The sequence below is a fragment of the Rhipicephalus microplus genome, chromosome 3 (genome assembly GCF_043290135.1).
Source record: "Rhipicephalus microplus isolate Deutch F79 chromosome 3, USDA_Rmic, whole genome shotgun sequence".
Classification (NCBI taxonomy): Eukaryota; Metazoa; Arthropoda; class Arachnida; order Ixodida; family Ixodidae; genus Rhipicephalus; species Rhipicephalus microplus.
Window position 1 is genome coordinate 99,199,360 of NC_134702.1, and position 24,322 is coordinate 99,223,681.

At 46.4% G+C, this 24,322-nt stretch overlaps 1 protein-coding gene across 1 annotated transcript; it reads right to left on the reverse strand.

The window, feature by feature from the left end:
• Nucleotides 1-10,687: 10,687 nt before the first annotated feature.
• LOC119159820 (ubiquitin-conjugating enzyme E2 Z) lies at nt 10,688-11,494 on the reverse strand. The gene has a single exon (XM_037412665.2). The coding sequence runs from the start codon at nt 11,492-11,494 to the stop codon at nt 10,688-10,690; it is 807 nt and encodes a 268-aa protein (XP_037268562.2).
• Between the last annotated feature and the right edge of the window lie 12,828 nt (nt 11,495-24,322).

A 24,322-nucleotide genomic window follows, 5' to 3' on the forward strand; every position in this document is an offset into this window, starting at 1 on the left:
ACCATATATTATCATGCGCAATAGGTGTGGTGACCAGACAAAAAAGTGAGGGGGGCGATGAAAACGAGCTTCGAAATGTATATAAATGTGAAACTGAAGGAACGGTGTTTGTCTCGCAATGACCTTCCTTCGGTCCCAAGATTTGTGGGGCTAAAGTTCGAAAGAAAACAGCTCTTTCGGTGCAACGTCAGCGGTCATCGGTCGTCATTATTGTAAAAAAAAAAACCTCAATAATACTGGTCCTGCACATTAAATATGACGGAGCAGGTCTGACGAAACAAAGGTGCCGTGCACTTCCCAAAAGTTAGGTGATGGGGGCACCCCTTTGGTCTGCTGTATAGTGCTGGGCTACGGTATACTATCGTACCGCACGGTGCGACGTGGCATAAGTACAATGAATTCTCACGCCTCCCTCGCGCGCATCTCTCTCGAAACACTATATTGTTTTTCAACTTCCCTAATGCACGCACAGGTGCGTCCAAGGTCCCCGTTCATGCAGTGTGCGCCGCATTAACGACCATGGTGCCGCCTTCTTTATTATTATCGTTTCATTCTATCGAGGTTTCCTTCTGTACAAGTGTGGGCTGCAGCAGGTTTTTAATACGACACCACCGCCACTGTCGACGTGTCGTGATGGATGAGCGCTGCTGTTGAGCGCTATAGGGCCACTTGCGGGTTCCGACGCTTCCGCCGCTGTGTCCTCGCCGCGTCTGCCGATGCGCGCATGAATCTACACACTTGCGCTCGGTGCAGGCATGTGTCTCATACACGTATATGCCGACACCCGTGCTTGCTTGCTTTGAATGTACGTGCATGTGTATACCTATGCACGTAGTGCTTATGTATGTATGTATGTATGTATGTATGTATGTATGTATGTATGTATGTATGTATGTATGTATGTATGTATGTATGTATGTATGTATGTATGTATGTATGTATGTATGCATGCATGCATGCATGCATGCACGTATGCATGCACGTATGTATGTATGTACGATCTAGCATATACGGTCATGCGTGCGTATAAAGCACAGGTCGAAAGCAGGGCGCACTTGTCGCTGCTGTTTCACGAAAAAAAAAAGGTTCGGCAGAGCTGCAGGAGACGGCTTGTGCGCAGCGTGATATTGGTAGATGCGCAGGTGCTGCTTTCTTTTTCGCTTCATTTTTATTTTATATTAATCGTTTAGGTTTCTGCCACACGTGGCGTTTATTCGGGCCGTGTAGCATGTCGTCGGGCACTCGGCGTGTTGACGAAATCAACCGGTGCCTCTGTGTTCGTTCATGCCTGTCAGGTGGACTCGGTGATATCGCGCGCTCAAGAGCCGGATTGATATTTCGATTAATAAGTACGAATAACGGAGGTACAAAACAACATAAAAAAAACCCTTAGTGAGACGAAATCAAAATTGATAATGGTGTGATCACGACACTTGATTACAACGCAACAAGTCTGTTCCACTATGAAGCGCACCGTATACAGCAACTCGCTTGGCGAGCCTGCTGGGTGGCGGCGAAGAATTTCTACGCTGAGATAAGCGAACGCAATTAGCGGAACCAGATATCGGGTGGAAAAAGTGTGCGCGTAATAGGTGACCAAACACCTGTGCGAGTTGTTGCCGCATAAATGAGGAAAGTCGCTATTATAACAACTCTCGGTGTCTATAACGTCGCACAAAATCGCGACATGGCTATCAGAGAGGCCGCACTGGAGGACGTCGGAAATTTCGACCAGCTGGGATTCTCAAACGTGCAGCTAAATTTAAGTATACGGGCTTCACGTAGTTTCGCCTCCACCAGTTGGGATTCGATCCCGCGCCCTTCGAATCGGCGATCGGGCGACATACCCACTATAATAGATCACGCACCCCACTGCGACTGGAAAGCCGTCACAAGTGTATAGACAATATTTTTCTTGTTGGTAACTTATTATTTGATTGTGCCAAAGGCGTCTATTTTGCCGCGAAAAGGGGCTTGATAAACTAGGAAGTGAACAAGAAAATAAGCGCGTCGACAACACTTCAAAGTTTCCGTACTATTCCGTCATGCATGACGTCATAGATACTGCCACGCGCGTTTCTTAATTTCACTTTTGTTTGACTCGGTTTTCGCCCACAAAGCCTGGTTTAAGAATTCTCAGTGCAAAGTGCTCAACACTGTTCGAGAAGGTTCGCAAAAATTGTAGATCTTTCTGTGAAGATTGCCCGCGATATTCCAGAGCTTGCGCGAAGACAAGTGATAAGGCGGGAATATTCGACAACGCATGTATAAATACCGCCGCGTTTCGCCGCTTGTCAGTTGATCGACGGCCGATGCTCTGTTCGCCGCTATCAGTACGCTTGTCTCGTTGTAATCTGACTTTACATTTACGTCGTCACAAGTTCAGCTCAATGAACTGTTTAACCCGAACATTCAGTCTGCTTCATTCGCCCGCGTCACGACCCCTTGAGCAACGTCTGCAAATGCCTATATACATGAATATGTATCGTTGAAAAACGCCAGGCCAGCGCGGAAAGTGCAGCATAGTCACGGCGAAAGCTAGAAGACCTTTCAGAGCCTTTCAAAACACTCATGGGATAAGTGCTGCAAGAACACTTGCTTGATACCCACTAGGTCATTATTAATAAATTTATTTGGGTAGTGGGCCGGCATTCGCTTTGCTACTTTTCTTCATTCTTCTGAGAAGCGTGGTATCCACTGAGCACTTGCAAGGAATTTTGTGCTAATTGTTCATGCAATGGCAGACGACGATGAGGAATTATGGCTGAAGGGGGTATGCACCACAGTAAATAGAGGAACAATAACAAGCTTTTGTAATTGTTTGGAGCATTGGACGGCACACTCGTTACGCTATTCTCATTGCGCGACGACTGGTTGCTCTTTCGCTGTTTTAAAACGCTTTACAGGTCGTGTTAACACGATTGTTTTCCCGACATCAAACCTTCCTAAGGCAAGTTTGACGAGAAGTCACAAGCAGGGGTGCAGCTCAGTGGTAGAATACTGGGCTGGCACCCAGCGGACCCGGGTTCGAGCCCCACTGTGTCAGTGGTGCTAGGTCAAGCCTGCCTAAGGCAAGTTGTACAAGTCACAAGCACCGGTGTAGCTAAGTGCATGGTAGAATATTGGGCTCGCACCCAGCGGACTCTGGCTTGAGCCCCACTGTGTAAATGGTGCTAGGTCAAGCCTGCCTAAGGCAAGCTTGACAACAAGTTACAAGCACCACTGTAACTCAGCGGTAAATACGGTGCAGCTCAGTGGTAGAATACTGAGCTGGCATCCTGTGGACCTGGGTTCGAGCCCCACTGTGTCAATGGTGCAAGGTCAAGAACATGTCACAAGCACCGATAGAACACGTGGCTGGCACCCAGTGGACCCAGGCTTAAGCTCCACTGTGTCATTAGTGCTAGGTCAAGCCTGCCTTTAAGGCAAGTTTTAACAAGAAGTTAAAAACAACGGTGTGTAACTCAGTGGTAGAGACCCGGGTTCTAGCCTCACTCTGTAAATAATGCAAGGTAAGTTACAATCACCGCCGTAACTCAGTGGTAGAATACTGGGCTCGCACCCGGATTTGAGAACACTGTGTAATCGGTGCTAGATTTTTTTTTCTTCATTTCCCGCGATGTGGTTACGGACACCGGCGGTGTTGGCGGACAACTGCGCGTGACACAAGTTGTGACCTCATGACAGCTTTCGCTGTGAAGCCAGAGACGTTTGGAGCCAGAGGCTTAACACAAAAAGCTTCGAGAATTGAAGAAATGAGTAAAAAAGGGTAAACTCACAAGCTGTAAATCTTGAATTAAGGAAACGGCGGCACACTCGAGAACGCACACAGGTTGCGTGTGGTTGATAGAGCGCCTTTCCGCATCGCGGTTTTTCTTTCAAATATTTGTTTTATTCCTAATTCTACATTAAGCATTCAGAAAATTTGGTTTAGCCAATTTAGGAAACATATAACTCAAATACTTTCAAAGTTCCTGCAGCACTGATTTGATAAAACTTCAGCCCGAAGTAGAGAAACGGTATTGCTCTTCAATTTCTTCTGATAATGAAACTACGAGGGTGAAATAATCGACAATAAGGTTCTCAAATAATAATCAATCCACACTGACTTTGTAGCTCGCCCGGCAGTGTCTCCTTAAGCACAATGGGTCTTTAAGCTCGTGTGTAGGAGATGTAAAGGGTTCGTGAATAAGAGCAGCGAGAAAGTTTGCTCACAGAGTCTGGCTGCGGGACGTTGTTCTAAGTCCTATTGTTTACTTCTCTCCACAATTTGGTCTCCAAAGAGTTACAATGATAGCATTGAACCAAAATAATGAGAAACATGAATGAAGATTCTTTAAAGTCCAGGTAATTTGTCCGGTCTGAAAAAGTACATACATACTGAGTTAGTTGGGGAAAATAGCAGCACAACAGCGGGTGCCATGATCCGTGACTATATACCCTGTACTTTGAATCGTTGAACACTTTTTTAAACACAAAGTACCACCCACTCATGATATACCGCATAGTGGTTCAAATCGTCTACATTTTTTAAGCAGAGAATATTCTAAATAATCCAACATATGCTTTAAACACTATACAATACACAATAAACACTACACAGTAGAGTTAGATCTACACAAGTGACTGGGGAGAGAAAGAAGTCAACGAAGATATCTATCTTTCGTCTTGCAGTGTACATAATACTCTACATCGTTCGCGTTTTATTCTATAGGTGCATCGGCGCCGAAAGCACACAGCTAACCCATAAAAATGTGCATGATACACCGAGTTCTCAAACATTTTTTTTCGGAGCACAGTAAAGTGGGCACCATAATTTGGTATCCTCTTTTTTTTCACACAAAGGAAGTCGCATGGAGTGTAGCAGAGTTATAATATTCCAAATCGCCCCCCACCCCCCTTTCGTTCTAAACATGATATCCAGGACTCTATATCTGCCTCTCTAGAGACAGCTAACCGCAGCTTCCGTTGTATTGTATTTTCTACACTATTGGTATTTTCATTTTTAAGGCATTATGCCACGCGTTGTAGCTTCTTTGAGATTAGTATTTCGGACACAGCGTGCACAAAAATCTCAGAGTACATAGTGTATTGACTCGTTCCCATTTTATTTTTATCGCAGGACTACGCCTCCGTAAACGAGTGCCCTGTCATATGTATCGCTTCAGATGTGATATTTAGGAAGTACTATGTTGGAGCTGCGGTGTGTTTTTCAACAAACACCGATGATATCATTCCGCCATGAGTGTTTATCATTTTATTTTGGTGCATTCAGATTTCACGCCCAAGAACTGTTAGCAGGGCTCGGCGCATACCGCGCAACAAAGTCTATTGGCAACAATGTCGGCGCACATGATGCCGCAATGAACGCGTTCGTCTTTCCAGACCGGCCATGGTCTGAGAAGCTTTGCGATCGTTCAAGATCGTTGTGTAACAATAACGCGCAGGACGCGAATAGTCAAATTTTATCGGTAAGCTTACGCGAGCATGCACAAGTGATAACGCTGGAAGGCTCGATGACTGATTTACGAGAGCCTTACTCCAATCATCAAATCACTCGACGGCTGAAGACTCTGCTCGCGGTTATCAGTATACAGCGTGCATTGCAAGGCGTTTGCCTTATCGTTTTTTAGACAGAAGTTCGTCCAATAAAGACTTCCGTGGCTCTTACTCGTGCTACAACTTTTATTCATGGTGACAACAATGTGTCCATGAAACGTAATTGTATCCCTAAATCACCCGAGCTTTCGTCGACAATGCAAGACACCATAGATCGCCGGTGGTATATGCACGCCGCGCATTAACATTCAGTATTCGACCTGATGCATCAGCTTTCTTGAATGTCTAGGAATGGGTGGCATGTACAAGTAAGATGTGAAGCTCTCGTTAAAACAAAAATGTTGCTCGTCGGATTGCAGTATTGTTCAGTATTACAATGCTCTTGGGTCTATAGGCTTTGTATGCCATCCACTGGTGTTCTGTCAGTTGATACCAATGATTCCGTCTTGTCGTTCAGAATGCCAACACTGGAAAACGGGACTAGGGGCTTCATTTTCTTCATTATTTTCAGCATCGACTTAATGAGACTCTCATCTTCGAAGCAGTATTTTGCTTTTTTGATATGTACTTGATTAAATTGAAGCAGCGGATGGAAAGGCATTAAGCCATACTTAGTTCTGTGTGGATACACAATAAACTCTGTAAGTGAGTATTTATTTTCGTTCATTCCGCAAAAGGAAAAGAAAGAGTATCCTCGCTGCAGGAAAGAGTGTTGTGCTGATGGGTGAAAAGATACCCCATCATGATGCGAAGCATGCTTACAACATGAACATCCTAAGCATGCTATGTACGAAGGATCTTCACGTCCTCAAGTGGTTTGACGTGCGTGTGAATGTATCTCCTGCCAAAGACTTAACACAGACCAGTCACAAAAAGTATAGCCCGGACGCTTTCGGTACGTTTAAGATAGATATAGTGAGGCGCTGAATGACAGCACGTTGAAGAGCTACATGCAGCTTTCGAGAGCGCAGTTAATTTTTATTTCAAGAGAGCTCTGAACTTATTTCTGTTTCTTTTTGTATCTTTATTCGGGATCCAGTGTGAAATATATGGCCTCACAGAGACGACGGTGACGTACCCAGGAGACTGACCCTTTTCTTATCGCTCGAAGCGCACGTCTTTACCTGTGTTTTCACAAGAAAGCGGCCGAGAAAGCACCCGATTGAATCTCTTTTTTTCTCTATCTTGCCTAATTTCTTTAAGTTGCGTACTTTCTTTTTTCTTTCTGAAGCAGGGCGGACCGTGTGATGGGTGCCCGAAGGGTGGTATCTTCTAGCTGGAAATGTATTGCCTGCCCGAAGAAAGTATAGAAAGCATTAAGTTATCTCGAGCGTATCTCAGCCTGAAGCACACACATACAGAAACCCCTATACGAAACGACAGTACAGCTGGACAATCCTTTCTCTTCCCAAGACGCTTCTTCCCGCACTTATACCCGATGCGGCGGCCCTGTTGTTGTGTGAAAACCCCCTTAACAAATGCTTCGCGTCTTGACAGGAAGAGGCACGGATGCGCAAACCGATTCCCTCCCTTTCAACCTAGAAGTTGCGGGGTGATTTTCAGTAAAAACACCTGACTCGCATAAATCTCTCGCAGAGAGCGTCTTTCTCTCAAACTTAATTTTTTGTATTTGGTGCTTTCACTTCTGTTAGATTTGTTTTTCAACCAGAAACACTCTGGATAAGATCAGTGCCCTGACATATGTTTTTTTTTCCTCACTGGGAACGTTACATGGCCTTTCACTACTTCACGTTCCTGTGACCGTGTCGTAGAGTTTTCCTTTTCACTTGTCCATTAAGTCGTACAACAGCGGCAACAGCAGCTGCAATAAGTGTTTTTGCGATGAGTGGCTTGTTTCACATCCGTCGCTTCGCGAGTGCGCAGTTCGTAAAGCTTTCAGGAGAGGCGCCGTGGGTGATTCGGCGCCATCAATCAAGGGGCGCACGTAAACGGCCACAGCCCTCTGGCCGCGATTGCGATGGGCCGCATAAAACGGACACGTGTGTACATAAACAGGTTCGCGCCGGCGGAGTCAACGGGGTTGACATCCTAATCAGCATCGCGCAAAACTGTCGCGTTCGGTGGCGCGTCCGCACCAGAGACGAATCGGTCATCGAACCGGCCGCACAGTGCAGTGAAATGAGTTTTACGTACGGCAGCTGGTGGTGGAGACTGTACATACACTTCAACACATCCGGAGGTAAAAGGGGGGGATGATATCAAGGGCCAATGGTTATGTGAAGTTGCAACGTTGTAACCAATATAACGATAAGTGACATAGTCGAGTCGTTATACCAGCGCAAACCGACTTCCCCAGAGAGTGAATTGAACTGATGCAAATATAGTAAGATTAATCAGGTCATGCATCTTCGAGTTGTCATTCGCATCGTTGCAGCCTAGTACAGTGGCAGTGGTGTTTTGCACGTGGCTTGATTTGTCGAAGTTGTTTGCGATGCTTAACGACATGGGTCTGTACGCTGTACCCGGTATAACGCCGTAGTGAGAGACCACCTGTAGGTGGTCTTGTTGATAAACGCGGTGAACCGCCAGACCATCGAATTCGTGTCCTGGAATCTGCGGCATTACCGTTTTTATTTCTGCAGTAGCACATCTTGTTATGTAACCAATGAAAGATGCGGGGTGGCGGTTAACAGCGTTATGCTAGATTTTGAGAGTCTCAAACCATCTGCCCGCTAAAACTGAGCAATGCTGAAGCAAATTACCATTACGTTGCACGTTATACATTGCACGGATGCTCTCGTTCGAAAGAGAAACGTACGAAAATTAGAGAGAGGCTTACTTTATAAACCCTAGGTTGAAAATACAGTAGGCGTGGTACCGAAACGAACCGGTTGATAAACATTTACCAAAACAGATAAGGCTACAGTAAAGACGAAAACATGAAAAATGAACAATACAACTGTTGGCTTCTGCATCCGTTGCCTTCTTTTATTAAGTACAAAGACAACAAGCTGCTGAAAGCTCATATGCAGCGATAAACTCTTATTTCTCTAAGTCTTTCCTAAGCTTCTCAAATGGTTCGAAGATCGAGATACATGCAGGTGCCTGGCTCAAGCTACAAGCATTGCCTTTCGCGATCTGAAAGCACTGAATGACCAGAAGCGAGGGTTAGACGTTACTAGAGAGCGCACGCCCGCGAGGTTTTATCTTTACATCACGACGCTGTGTATGAGCGCATATTGAGTATTAGTTTTCATTATGAGCCTTGTCCATGTCTCGCGGGCTTCAACATATGTATTCTGTATCTAGGTTTATGTGACTACTTTATCTACAACATGAGAGAGAGACGCTGGTGGGCTCCGTAAATTTCGACCACCTGGGGTTCTTTAACATGCTACAAAATCTGAGCACATGGGCCTACAGCATTTTCGCCTCCACCGAAAATACAGCCGCCGCAGCCGGCATTCGATCCCGTGACCTGCGGGTCAGCAGCAGAGTACCTTATCCACTAGACCAGCACGGAAAGAGATCGTATACTTGTGAAGTATGCGCGGGGCGAATTCACCAAAGATTAGAACTGTGTGTGTGTGTGTGTGTGTGTGTGTGTGTGTGTGTGTGTGTGTGTGTGTGTGTGCGTGCGTGCGTGCGTGCATGTGTGTGTGTGTGCGTGTGTGTGTGCGCGCGTGTGTGCGTGCGTGTTTGTGTGCGTGTGCGTGCGTGTGTGTGCGTGTTTGTGTGTGTGTGTGTGTGCGTGCGTGTGTGTTTGCGTGTGTGTGCGTGCGTGTGCGTGCGTGTGTGTGCGTGTTTGTGTGCGTGTGCGTACGTGTGTGCGTGCGTGTGTGTGCGTGTTTGTGTGTGTGTGTGTGTGCGTGCGTGTGTGTTTGCGTGTGTGTGCGTGCGTGTGCGTGCGTGTGTGTGCGTGTTTGTGTGCGTGTGCGTACGTGTGTGCGTGTTTGTGTGTGCGTGTGTGTGCGTGCATGTGTGTGTGTGTGCGTGTGTGTGTGCGCGTGTGTGCGTGCGTGTGCGTGCGTGTGTGTGCGTGTTTGTGTGCGTGTGTGTGCGTGTTTGTGTGCGTGTTTGTGTGTGTGTGCGTGTGTGTGTGTGTGCGTGTGTGTGTGCGCGTGTGTGCGTGCCTGTGCGTGCGTGTTTGTGTGCGTGTGCATGTGTGCGTGTGTGTGTGTGCGTGTGTGTGTGTGCGTGCGTGTGTGTGTGTGTGCGTGTGTGTGTGTGTGCGTGTGTGTGTGCGCGTGTGTGTGTGCGTGACTGCGCGTGTGTGCGTGCGTGTGCGTGCGTGTGTGTGCGTGTGTGCGTGTTTGTGTGCGTGTGCGTGCGTGTGTGTGCGTGTTTGTGTGTGTGTGTGCGTGTGTGTGTGTGCGTGTGTGTGTGCGTGTGTGTGTGCGCGCGTGCGTGTGTGTGTGCGTGAGTGTGTGTGCGTGTGTGTGTGTGTGTGTGCGTGCGTGTGTGCGTGCGTGTCTGTGTGTGTGTGTGTGCGTGTGTGTGTGTTCGTGTGTGTTTATTAGCAGGCTAATTGTTTTAGAAGGTAAACAAAAACTGATCATCCATTTTTCAGGCCTTGCTCACAATGGCGAGCTGTTTCGAAGTGAATTACATATGCCTATGTAGTTGGCTATATCGGACACAGATGCAGGTCACATTGGGATCACCTTTGCATCATGAATTTAATTTGTTACTCTGCGACAGGTTGTCAGCACGGTAGACGAAGAGAGTGCTTAAGAGCGCAAACGGCAGGAGGGGATAGAAGAGACGAGGACAGAGCGCTCGTCTCTTGCGTCCCCTCCTGTAGTTTGCGTTCTTAAGTACTCTCTTCGTCTACCATGCAGCACCAACCAGACCAATCAAGCACTTTGTTAAGGTTGTCAGCACAAGCGGGGTCAATCAATTAACTGTGTTGTCCTGGGCTGATGTCAACACGGCTACAGCGACAAAATCGTCTACTGTATCGTGCATGCAGCCATGCATAAACGCGCCGTCATCAGCTGATGCGCTCAAAGCACTATAGATTGAAGAAAGGAGGCTGGCTAATATTTCAAGATACTCATTCAGGAATTGTCCGGACTGACTTGAATCGATTGTCCTGCGAGGATGCCGTGATACACAAACCACAAACCTCCAGAAGGTAACACAGCACGGAAACCATCTGCGAGCTCTAGGGTTCAGCCTCGGACACAGGAGCCTCGTAGGCAGCGGCGACAACTTCGGCCTTCATCTCCTCTACCTTGTTCCGGAGGTCCTGCAGTCGCGCCAGCAGCATCTCGTACTGCGCTGTAATGCACTTGAAACTGACGGGGTCCCACAGCTGCCAGCCAGTCTCATGAAATCGTGCCTTGACGGTGTTCTCGTACTTCCTGTACATCTGGAGAAACGAGTCCAGTATGACCTTCCTGAAGGTCGGCGGGCACCGGAAGTCTTCCCTGAGGGCCGCGTCGACTTGGTCGCATACGGCTACTCGGATCGTCTCGTGCTGGACGAAGACGTCGTACAACGCGCTGGCGCGTCGCGTCGCGTGCGGCCTGAACGCGTACAGCGGGTGCGCTCCTAAGAGCCATTGGATGGAGGTCAGTGTGGCCCGCAGCGACAGCATCGTGTTCCAGCCCGGTCCAGGCAGCGTGCCCAGGGTTTTAAGGCAGACCTTGCCCGTGGCGCAGAGGTGTGCGTGAAAACGAACTCGTCCCTCGTCCGTGTTCAGGAACCGGACTAGGGGTGGACTGAGAGGGTAGTCCGGCGGGCACTTGAGGTAGAACTGGAAGGCGCCGCCTTCGTACGGGGAGTCCGGCGCACCCAGCATGAGCACGTTCATTCCCGTCATGTCACTCTCCATGGGAGCGATGAACATCCTCGGCGGTTGATGTGCGATGAAGTCAATAATGTCTTTCCTCACCCTTTGCAGGCACAGCGGACTCGGCTGCTCCTCCTGGTGCTCGAAAGGGTCCCAGGACGGGTTTGGTCGGTTCATTTGGGATATCGGAAAAAGGATTTCGTGAGACATGATTGACAACGTAAGCGCCTAATCATAAGACACGAGTCCAATTAGCACGCTAGCCTCGACATCTGGTGAAAAAAAGAGTACATGCTGATGATGATGCTCTTTGGATGATTGGCACCTACCCACTCAGGAGTATCCGCCAAAGTTTAACGAATACTTATAGTAATGACAATGGTGCCCTTCTTTATGTCACTCACCGATAAAGAAAGGTGGGTAAGCGAGTGCAAAATGTACAATGTAGAAACCCATGAAGCTACAGGTAAGTGGGAATTTAGAATTAAAATAAAACATCGAATAAATGTGTATGCCAAATGCGAAGTGTTTAGACTAGCAGATTATTTTATGACAGAGGTATTAACGCACGTGGTGTGAAGCATATGAATACGACTTCATATAAAAGTTGATATAGAAAGTTATCTTGGAACTAAATATAGAAAAAATGGGCCTTTTGCAAAATTGCTTCCATTTCTCGGCCGTCGTCTGCATACCGCCATGTTATAGAGACTTGAGCGCTGCTCAGTACGCACACTCCGCGTGTGTTTTTTATGCGTATACGTATACGTATACGTAAGGCGTATCGACGTGAGGCGTGTATTGGCTAATATTCACAATGCCGACGTGTTCCTGCGTCCCTTGCTCCAAACAGAAAGGAACTCGAAATGCTGAAGGAAGAAGGGTAAGCCGTAAACTTTGCCCCTTGTTATTTTTTCAAGCTGATGACGTTTCGCGCATGTGCTCGGTCCACTGCTCCCGAAACGCGTTTGCGTTCTCCTTTCTAAATAAATAATACGTGCAATAGCATGTGTACTCGTGTTTCCTCAAATTCTGCACGTCGAAGCAAGACAGGTTTTGCAACTTTTTCACTAGCAGCCGTTTAACCACTGAAGGTGACTCGTGCTCTTCAAGCAGAAGCTACGTCCAGGCAACGAGCTTTATTGCAGCTAAATGTGCCGGGAGGCTCCTCAGCTGCTTCTTTCTTACTTTCTTATCGCTTCTACGAAGTCAAACCAATGTGAGAACAACAAAACTGCCTCTCCGGTTGGCTGCACACCTCTACGCCACTGTGTCGTTAGCTCAGACATGGCCGTACTGGCCAAAACAGCCTTGGCACAAAGTAGTCTTCTTGAATGCCCCGCGGTGACTTGCCCATTTTTTTTTTGTTTCCCTGTCCCTACAAGCCACTACGCGCGGCTACTTATACGACGGCGAGTCTGCCCGCCTCCCGTTATGCGCGCCCAGATTTGCGCCGAGAAAATTACCACTCCCGCCGCTGAGTCGCGGTGTTGACGGGAAAAGTGCACCTCGGACAAGCGTTCGACAGACCGGCACTGCTACCATATGTACACGCGGATATCGCTGCACCAAACGACCTGCTGTAACATCTTCATTACCGCCTCTTCTTTGTCTTTTCTTTTTCTGCCGCTCCGCTGCTGTGGCTGCTGCTACAGGATTTGACCTTTTAACCCCGGCTGCCTCTTCGCGGTTGTTTGATGCACGAGGCTTTGATGAATCGAAGAATAAACGTCCTGCGTGGATTTCCCGCTCCCTTCTCTCCTTGTTGTCTTTTTTTCTTCCTTTATTCCGTTTTTACTTCCAATATTACCTCTGTGGTGCAACGGGCCTCGACTTTAGAGCGATTCTCGTGTATTTGCTATTGCAGCATCTTAACTGTCGTAATCATCGCATTTCATTGCAGGTAAGTTCGCCGCAAAAGAAAACCAGCTGTATAGTGATCCAGGATTTGATAAATTTAAAACAACAATAACAACACCATTTGAGTTGCCGCGTACGTCGACTTCGAAGTTGAGCCGTTGTCACCATCAATGCTGCGAGCGCGCGCTGTGGTACTGTTGGAATATCTTGCTGTAATGTTGTCCTGCATGCTCTGAAATCGTGCTTCTGTCGTGCGGTACCGATTACGGAATGTCCTGCCGTCGGAATGTCGTGCACGTTTTCGAATGTCCTGCGCGCTGTCGTGCTTCCCTGCTGACGGGATGTCCTGCTGTCAGGATGTACCGCTGTCGGTCTGCTCTACTACAGGAATATCGCCATACAGTATTCTCTTTCCCATATTGATTTCTGTCGTTGCAGAGTCGTGACATGTCGTCATTCCTCCGTCGATCTGCAATACTGATAGGACATTGATGCGAACAATCTTTGGAAAAAAAAGAAAAATTAGGTCAGCTTTCTAGCTCATAATTCCATTTTCATTAGAGGTGTACTGACAGTGCAGATTTGTTATCTTGAGTGACTACTGAACAACAAAAAACTTCACTGGGCACCTTTAACATCTACGCTTCACGTTATCGACGTACAAGATACGAGCAAAATTTTCATCCATTAAAACTTTCGCCATGTCTCTTCTCCCCAAAAATGAACCAAAAATAGATGAGAAAGCCTGCAAGTGTCTTCTTTAGGACGCCACATCGAGAAGCGACGTAACTGGCTCTCACTTTATCCCAAACATTGCAATGCTAACGACTGACCTCTAACAACAAATTTAACCGTATACTGCAAGATGTGTACTGCAGATTAAGCAAGTGTGATGTACATTACGTCTGATGTAATTATTCTCAATGACTCTGCAGGATGGGCATTAAAAGGATTCTTGAGTATGATCCCATTAGCTATACCTTTGTTCTCAGCGGACCACAATGCATACACCAGGGTCAAGACATTCTGATGTGTAAAATTAGGCAACACCTTGATGACTCCTATGTACGTACAGATGCCGTTTAAGCTACCATAGTTTTGTACACACAGCTACCATGGTAAAAAACTACACATTAACCATATATACGTGTGTATCAGCATAAGGCTGGGCAAGTTCTTAACAACTTAAAAATATGAATGTGTTGCATCAAGTAAATACTCACAGCGACACTTGTATGCGTCGATGCATCGTTTTGGTATCATGGTTCCATCATTTCCAATAGTCCTTTTAACCATCAATTCATTAAGGGAAGACGTACACTTAATTTTCGGACAACCAATTTCGCACAATCCCGCAAGGAAATCGCAAATAGTTTCAAGCTCAACACTGTTACGTCTGCATCTGCATTTACTCTTATCTCAAATGGTTCGAGGCTGCCACACTAATTCTATTCCAGGGGCTCAACAGACATTTTGGAGCTGGGATCGAATGCCAGTCTCCACAAAAGGCGTGCACCGGGCTATAGTAATACATATTCCTAGAAAGATAGAAGTTTTGACTAGTTCAGATTTAGTTGCCTTTGTGTGCAGATTCGTATATGCAGTAGCTTGGATGGCGATTCGGTTCTCGGTGCAGTGTGCTCGGTACAGTGTGCTCGGTACAGTGTGCTCGGTACAGTGTGCTTGGTGCAGTGTTCTCGGTACAGTGTGCTCGGTACAGTGTGCTCGGTACAGTGTGCTCGGCTGCTGACTTGAAGTTCGCGGGCTCAATACTGGCTGCGGCGGTCGCATTTCGGTGGAGACGAAGTGGTAGGGGCTTGTGTACTGTGCGATGACAGTGCACGTTAAGCAGCACCATATGGTCAAAATTTCCGGAACTCTCCCTACAGTGTCTCATAATCATATCGCGGTTTCGGGGCGTAAAACCCCAGACAGTCTTATTATTATTACAATTTTGTTCTCGCATGCAGACGCCTTCTCAACCGCATCCGAGACCACGACATATAGCTTGGAAGACAAGCTGTCACACTGCTGAGCTCGAGGACACAGGTTCGATTCTCGGTATGCTGCGTATCCATGCAGTCTAAATTCAAAAACAACCATGCAATTGAATTTTTATGCAAGTTATAGAGAAACTATGATCAAAATTATACCGCAATCGCCCATAATGGCGTGCTTCATTACTTATATCATTTAGACAAACGATTTTTCTCAAATCAGTTACTTCCTCTTTTACAATTTCAAGATCACCAAGCTTTCCGCGACAAAATGCGCTGAAATAAAATGGGGGTTGTGACGCCCCTTGTGATTCTCTCGCCGTACGCCGTAACGTCATCAGTTTTGACGGCGTGTACTGGGTGTTACGTATTTCATAATCAGTAAAAACTCACAGCATATTCACCGAGTGAATGATGATTGGTGGGAAAAGCGTTCGTCAGTCCGTCCATGCTTTCGTCCGCCCGTTCGTTCTTGCTTCCATCCGTCCATGCGTCCTTCTTTGCGTCCGTCCAAAAGGTTGTTATTCCGTCTGTTCATCCGTCCGTCCGTGCGTCTCTTTGTGCGGCCGTCCCTCTGTCCGTCTATTCAGTGAGCACTCCAAGTACAGTCATCTCACATCTTTTCATCATATACAAGTGCCGTCATCCAGCGGACATTCTAAAGACCGCTCTTTCGGGTATGGGCCACCGGTGGCTACATACACCATCGGAAGAAAGACAGACCCACACACTGAGGAGCTTCGCCCTTAAAATTAAATATACGTCGTTTTCCGAGGTGGCCACAGACCTAACATACGAAGTTCCAAGAAGTTCCACTGAGCGAATGCCGCCGAAATACAAAACAAACACTTTGAAATCCGTGCCATCACGTGCGGAGACGTTGGTGTGAAATTTAGAAACAATACTTTGATAATTATTATCTCCCCTATAAAGGATGTATGGTAATAGATTTACCGACATTAAAGCTAGCATAGTACAATATATATCAATCTGACCAGATTGATTTTTTGTTTGGCTTTAGAGTCCCTTTAAGACTAAATTCGTTGGCCACTTTCATCATTTATTCGAATCCTCATTGTGCTGTCTTGCTTCTTGAGAAAACAACAATAAAGTGACGCAATGATGAGAAGGTAGCGAGAGTTCTTCGGCGACTAGCCAAGACCTACAATGGCACATCGTGCGTCTTTTCGCCCCACGCTTAGTCAGAGCCGCGTGCTCGGCGGTCCCTTTCACCCCGAAGCAGCACAATGTGTCCTCAAGGAGCCACGTTGCAAAGGCAGCCGTCGACGTAGTTAGAAACGCACGCGAGCGCTGACTGGTGCCAGAACGGACCCGCAAGACCGAGGGCGCGAGCTAGGGTCTACGACTCCGGCCGTGATGGATCCAGTGGCACCTCGGAGATGAAGCCAAGGATGTCTTCGTGAAAGAAAGAAAATACAACGGCGTACGTGACACTCATGGAATTAAACACGTGCCAAGGAGGAACAGACAAGGCACACATGCTTTTGAGGCACACGGGCAGGGAAGCGTGAAATTTAGAAGAACAACCATTGCTCAGAACAGCGTGCGAATTTTTAACTAAGTCTAATTAAAAACATACAGCAGGAGAGAGCCAGAAATCTACTTCTATATACCTAACCAGACACAGAGCTTTGGAAATCGCTTATACGTGAATGGGGCTGCTAGTTATTGCCTTTTCATTGCGCCAAACTTAATTTTGTTGTAATTTTACAGGTGACAGCTAATGTCGTTATGGCATATATACGCACTGCACGGCATTGTCCAAGCCGCAGTGATATCCCATCAGCATTGCATTTAAAACCTTCGCCCACATATGTGGTGCTTCTCTCGAAATCGCGTATCCTCCTAATGGATTCCTCTACAAGTGACATGAAGGCAACGTTTGATATCCCCTTGCATAGTAACGGAAATCTCTTGAAGCAGCTCGAGGACTGCATGACTTGCAAATACTGGCGACTGTACGATTCATGTAACTCAGGAATAAGCATGCCCCAATCGCCGTTACAACAGCGGCACAAAATAAAAGCAAAACACAACTGAGTGCAATATGTTTGTTGCGGAATGCTAAAAACGTATAGCATGAAACAACCCCCTCTTGAAGCACATCCGTAATAGCCTAAGTTAATGTTACAAATATTAGGAAGCATACGTGTCATCCATTGTTGTCTTTAACTCTGGTGTAGTAATTGTGACGTAAATTGAATTGAATTTAGGCACACGGAAATCGACCTTGCTTCACGCCCTGCGTTACGCAGCCTATTACACTGAAGTACAGCGCACGTTAGTCAGCTTAGCCGATCCACGTGAACAAACGCAGCTTGCTCACCAGCTTGCGACGCAGCTTGCTCACCACTGCAGCTGTTGCTGCGGCAGCTCGGAATGAGAGCGCGAAAAATCTGGCGTCGCGTCATGATTCGTCGCAGATTAGGCGACGCTTCTAAGTGCCGCGACCAGGCGCGGCGCGCCGCATTTAGAACCACTAGCGCGGCGCCGCGTTGGGCTAAAGCGCTTGCGGTGCAAAATGGCTTCCCTTTCCTTTGCACTCCGCGCTGCGCGACGCGCAACAAGGGCGCCCCGTTGAGGAGCCAAGGGGTTCTTCCTCCCGTTACTCCTCCTCGTCCTTGTTTATTCTGAGAGAGAGTGAGGAATAAAGAGCGCGCGCCAAGAGCTCAGAATTAGCGCCTCGCGTCCGGCCCCTGACGCCCGCAGTGGGGGCAAGGCAAGGCGTTCGGGCTGGCGGTATTCGCGAATGTCTTGCGCTGCCGTGCCCGTTCGCGGGGCATAACCCGGAGGAGAGAGGAGACCTGGACGCGGTGGGAAGTGCGTCACCCTTCTTGGCGGCGGGACCCGGCTTCGAGGAGGGATAAAACGCGCGGGGACGCGATTGGACGCGGAGATAAGAAGCGGGGCTTCGTCTCTTTCTCACACCTTTCCCCCCTTCCAACTCCTCTCTCCCGTTTAGAATAAGCGAAGGCCTGGCACTGGCACGCATGGGATGAACTTTTATGGAGCAGCATTCGTCGGGTCTCTGCGTGCGTTGCGAACGGCCTCTGCCTGCTGTAATGCACATAGGCTTGAACGTGTACACAATCGACCACGCAATTTCACGATTAGGTTTTGGTTTAAGCGAGCTTGTCATGCTTGTTTCAAATTCCAGCGCGAACTAGGTGAAACAGCCGCAGAGAACACACGTATTTCTACGCGGTACAGTTATATCTAGGAATGCTCATTTCTTCTCCTTTAGATCACGGCACTTTCGGTCTGATGCGTTCATATATGTGTACATCGCGAAGCAAATATCCGTGTGATTCTAACCATAATATGATTACGAGAAACGCCGTAGTGGAGGGTTCTGGAAATTTCGATCTTCTGGAGTTCTTTGACGGACACCCAAATCTGCACACATGGGCCTCATGTATTTTCGCCTTTATCAAAAATGACGTCGCCGTGGCTGGGACTTGATCCCGCCAGCTGCGAGTTAGCAGCCGAGTGCCTTAGCCTCTATAGACCACCCTGGCGGGTTGCAGTGTACCCAATGACTTCGGTTTTGAGAAATAGAAAGGCCGAAGCATAGGTGCGAGCAAATTTAATCGTCATTAGGGAAGGCTAAGTTTCATCACAGCACATTCCAGCGCTTCCCAACCCTCATCCATAGAGGGTCTTGTATACAGTAAGAACTCAGTGCGAAGGCGAGGTCTTAGGGAGAGGGAGGTGGCGCCTTCCTTCGTTCTCCACATCTCGCCGTGGACTGGTCACGTTGTACAAATTTTCGGTACACCGTGGTGCATGCGTACGGGTTTAAGGACGTTCGAAGCAGACCTGCTGAGTATACAACCAAATTAGTGTTTCGAAGTAAGCATCCTTTCTTTTACTTTAGGAGAGAGAGAAGGACATACGTTTCAATAAAAATTATAAATATGACAGCCGTGCTACCCTAAAATATCTGCAGGGTTTGGCTGTTCAGATAACGTGTTTAAGATTAGGCGAGTAGAACAACTGTGGCGAAGTGGCATAGAGGGACGCCTTTTTTAGATATTGAGCTTACGTGAAACGTGGAGAGTGGTGAAGCACGCAGCGTGCGTTGAAGTTTCCCCCAGCAAAATCTTTACTCTTTACTGCTTTCTTAGCCACCAGTCCACTAACGCACTATCACTTTGCGAATACGTTGCAAGGAAGGGTGTTTCAAATTGATGGCATTGCCGTAGAGATGCACGTTTGCGTCTTTGGTTTTAGAGAAAACTTGATCGCCCTGGTAAATTTCGTCGAAGATTCTGGCAGCGCTGCTGTTCATACGTACTCTAATAGGGACCAAACACTAGCCAATGTAGGCTAATGGTCCAGCTGGTTTGTAGTAAGTCCTCATGTTTTGTCAATGAAATTGAAATTGATTGATTGATTGATTCATTGATTGATAATGTTTTAGGGAGTAACGACGAACACTCAACCCACAACATGCATAGTGCGGGCTGGGAATCATATATAGTGTAGCGAGATTTACCCAATTTTCGTGGCGCGTAGCCGCTTATGATTGCGCCGTGACGACGACATGACCCACCGGGACCCTAAAGTGTTTCGCTCCTAAGAATCGCTGTAGGTAGAAAAAAAAAGAGCATGAACTACCACACCAAGTTCTAATAACTAAAGAAATAACTTGAGAATATTTAAGCTCTGACTAGCGTAAACGTTCTCTTGCAAGTCATTTTTGGAGCGTGCCAAGCACATCAAGTTGAGCGTAGGCAACGGCGTAAACGAGGTTATTGAGATGCTTTTTAGGTAAGCTGGTGAAAGGGATATTCAGTTGCTAAGCATGTCTTACTAATAAACGTATTTAATGAGCCATATCGAAGTCTATCAGTCTAGCTTAGACTGGGTAGCTGATGCATTTTCCTGTCAGTAAGTATAGCACGTAGCATACGTGCGTCCCTTTCAGCACGTAGTTTATGAGCGTGCGCTTTGTTGGGATGTACGGCAGCACTTCCCTTACAAACCCGAAAAGTTTTTTGTTGAAATATGAAGTTAACTCTGTAGTGTACCCGTTCTTGTGGTATTCACGCGTTTCATCGTTTTATGTTATGAATTGTCATAATTAATTGGTGCTAACTAACCCAATAATGCTCTATATATAAGGTAACAGTAAATTCAACTTGGTTTGACGAAGTAGAAGTGTTCGTACATGTCACGTTTTCTGAATCGTCAATCTCTCATGACACACGAGTTTAAAGCTTAAAAATGAGGGACCTTAAAGCTTCGCCCTTGAAAGTTGAACGCAATAGCGACATCCTTTGTCTAGTGCGTACTTCAAGCTCTTAATCCATGAAACCTTTTCTGCTTTGCCGTGTACCCCACCACGTCGCCTTAACGAAATAGCCACAGTAGCGTGTGCGCCTTTTGTAGGGGATGAGCGGCTTTAGACCACGAAGTCATTATGATAATTGCATGTTCTGACGCCCGATTGCGATGGATGGTTGTACCACGCATTGTCACTGCAATATTTCATGTATTGTGAACCGTGTATGCAGGACATGTGTGTATGTATAAAGAACTAAAAGTTATTTTCACTGCATTTCCAAGCAGAAGGTATTCTCTATTCACAAGCAGTCGCGTGGCCGTGTGCTAGAAGATCCGCTCAATTGCCACGACCCAAACGACCTTGGTTCAATCTCTACTCTGACCCGGGATTTTTACTATTTAGTTTACTAGCATCAAGGTCCATTTTTTCGGTCACGCATAAAATTGTGATTTTTCGCTCACAACCAACGACGCCGAGGCTATAGAATTACTGCGAAACGAGCTCTTTAAAACACTATCGCTTCAATACAGGTGCATGTGCTATGAGCAAATCTGACTCTATGCTCCTTAACTTAGCCAATCATTGTGACCGATGTGACGCAAATTTATCCACACTTCGTGCTCGCTGACTTGGACGTACGTGCGGTGATAATTAATGCATGTTGTCTCTCTAATTTTGGGTTAACTATTTGCCGAAGAGAGGTAATATGTACACGTGTCTGCGCGTTTTTATGAGCAATTGCTGCATTTATAAGGCAACGTGTATAGTTCATAGAAATATCTTTCTGAAGTCATAAAGTTGTTTCACACCAACACAGATGAGTTTAGGCAAATTCATGTATAATTGATCATTTTCTGGCTCTCAAAACCAATTTAACCTCAACTATCAACCATGTATAGTGTAAGCATTCCGTGAGTGCATAATTTTAGCGCGAGTCTACACGTGCCTTCATTTACTATCTTATGAAGGAAGCACTGCACGACAACGGTGCCACTCATGGCTCATACGTAGACTTTCAACTTGGAAAGATTTGTTACCCTAGCAAGACGTTGCAGCTTTGAGCATTAAGGCTGCCTTTGAACGCGAAAAATCTGGCGTCAGTGCAGAGTTAACATCCGACGGTAACGAAACCTTCTTGACCCAATTATGATGTGACGTTTTCCCTGTCACAAACACACAAACTCCCCAAAAAGCTGATTCTCGTTAATTATAACATTGAGTTCACCCGCGTTCATATCCGACTTGATTCATTCCCAACCTTTGGAAATCCCATCAATCAGTCTTTAGTTTGCCATCATTGATCAAATGACGAAGTGATCGCATGATGTGAGGCCTGGAGTTGATATCTGTTCGCGACACTAGTGAACAGAGAATAAGCTTATGTCCCAAAGTCACATAACCAAGTTATGGTTCCATGTGACGCAGTGTAGCAAGCATGCGCATTGATAAAACGAAATTGGTTGCGTATCTGCGTACTTCGCTGCAAATGACGTCGAAAGACGACAGCCCTCAGTCTGAGGGCGCTACGTAAGATATGACGCCATCTGGCAGTAATGCGAAGAAACGGAAGTTTTCTTTTTTTTTAAAACCCAGTGCCACTAGTAGCACTCATAACTAACAGACAATAATGCCAGGGAATGTTGTTAGATGTTATAAGGGATGCTATTAGAAGTAATCCTATTGTAAGTGTGAACACAGAAGAGTAGGCCAAGAGATAACTTGTCACCAGCCAGATTTGAACCTGCGACCTTCGAATAACGCGTTAGAGGGCCACTGGTAGCTGGCAGCACCGTTCTCTTTTTGTGAAGCGTTGGAAACACCTGCTTCTTCGTTCATAAGATCGCATTGTCAGCGAAGCGTTATGAATGCTGCGGTCTTTATAATTACGCCTCTATGCATTTTATATATAAAGAAACACATTACCTTCTACATACGCATTGATGTTGCGCCTTAAACATATCCGCAATATTAGGTTAGACAATGTGGACTAGTATGAACACAGCCACAAGATGAATATGGGTGGGCGTTGAACAAAGGCTTAAACCTCCGCCGGTGGCTGAATCGTAGGACAGACCAAGGAGGTTTTAAAAGGTTGGTGGAGTGGAAATTATGTTTGGGAAGTGAAACCAGACCACCGCCAACCTACTCCAGGTAAAATGAACCATTAGCACAGAACGCAAAAACAGAGGCGCTTGGCTGACTCGCTGTACAAATTTAATCAGGGTGATTTCCTCGGGTTTATACTAGTGTCCTAGCGTTACTACTTTTCTTTGGAAAACATTAGTAGAGAGCAAGCTGTCTGTACTTACGAATGTTTGTTACCTTTCTCAGTAGCAGCCGTCTCTTATTCCATGTTTAGGCTAGCATTCACTCTATATATAGCCTAAACTTTACCTCGGATTCGGTGTCAACGAGAAGTCAATGTTCTGAGGTAGACTCCAGGTAAATTCTAACTTCACATCTTCAGTAAACATAGTGAAAGCTTCCACTCCAGAATGGGACAGACGGACGAACAGATAGGCAGGCAGCAAAATTTCGGCCTTGAAGTATTTGAGAAAGACTTTCGTCTCTAATAGCATAGCCGGACATCGATAGGGCCGGCAGGACAAGCACCGTGGTTTCGTATTCAGTGCACGTAAGTTAACTTGCGCGTATTGTCACTGCAACATTAATATGAGGCGATGATGCAGCACCTCGTCTGACGTCATGCATCCGGTGAGCTCACATTCCAGAAGCACACGTGAGCACGCGACATTCTAGCATGACAAGGTCTCTCTTTGCATGCGGTCCGCGCGTCTGGAATAAAAAAAAAAGAATCAGCATCGACATCGGCATGCCTCGGGCGTTCAGATACGCCTTACATTCAACGCGGTGAATCCTTCATTAGCAGTCTACGAGAAAGAGTGTGAAACACAGGCCGTCAAATTTGTACGTTTTGCTGCAGCCTTCGCGTCGTTCCTTGATGAAATGAGAAGATGCGTATCTTACAGGGAAAGCAAAGGTGATATATGAGTTTGCTCAAGTCCTGTCTTCACCGAGAATCGATGTTCTAAACCAAGAAGAACGCAGGATACACGGTGATCGCTTTCGTTTACACGAGTCAACACATGAGAAACCGCATACAGTATGTCTGTAGGTTTTAATTTATTGCTATCTTAAACGAAGATCGGATGGGCATCGGTGCATACATGATACGGCAACGTGAGAGCGGCTTGCTACGTGCTAGCGCATTCTGAAGATCCCTAATGAAGTTTTACCATCCGAACAGAAATGGACCGAAGGCAGTGTTGCAATTAAGTTTGAGTCTTTCTGAAATGCGAGTGCACGGCCTTGTCGCCGTTTTTATTCCTACAAATATTTTTATAGCAGCAGCAGAGCTGTTAATCTCGGGGGCTGCCATGTATCGTAGACATAAAATGGTCCTCATGATGAACGAGCTTGCGCTCAATGACCGCCCAATAAATGATTATATGCTTAACAAGAGAAGTTGCGACGAGCGGCTACTGATCGGTGTTCGCTGTGTGTGTGCGTGACGCATTTGCATATATATATATATATATATATATATATATATATATATATATATATATATATATATATATATATATATATATATATATATATATATATATATATATATATATATATATATATATATATCAGCTCTTATGACCACAGCATTCCGTATACTTCTTCAGTGAAGCCTTGAAGCTTTTTCTTTGTGTTCTGTAATGCCTTTTGCCGGGCAAGTGTATACTGCACTCTTTCAAGTGGACACCAAGCGCTTGCCAATCGCAGTGAAAGAGGCGCGCGCGCCACCGATCATACACAGGCAGC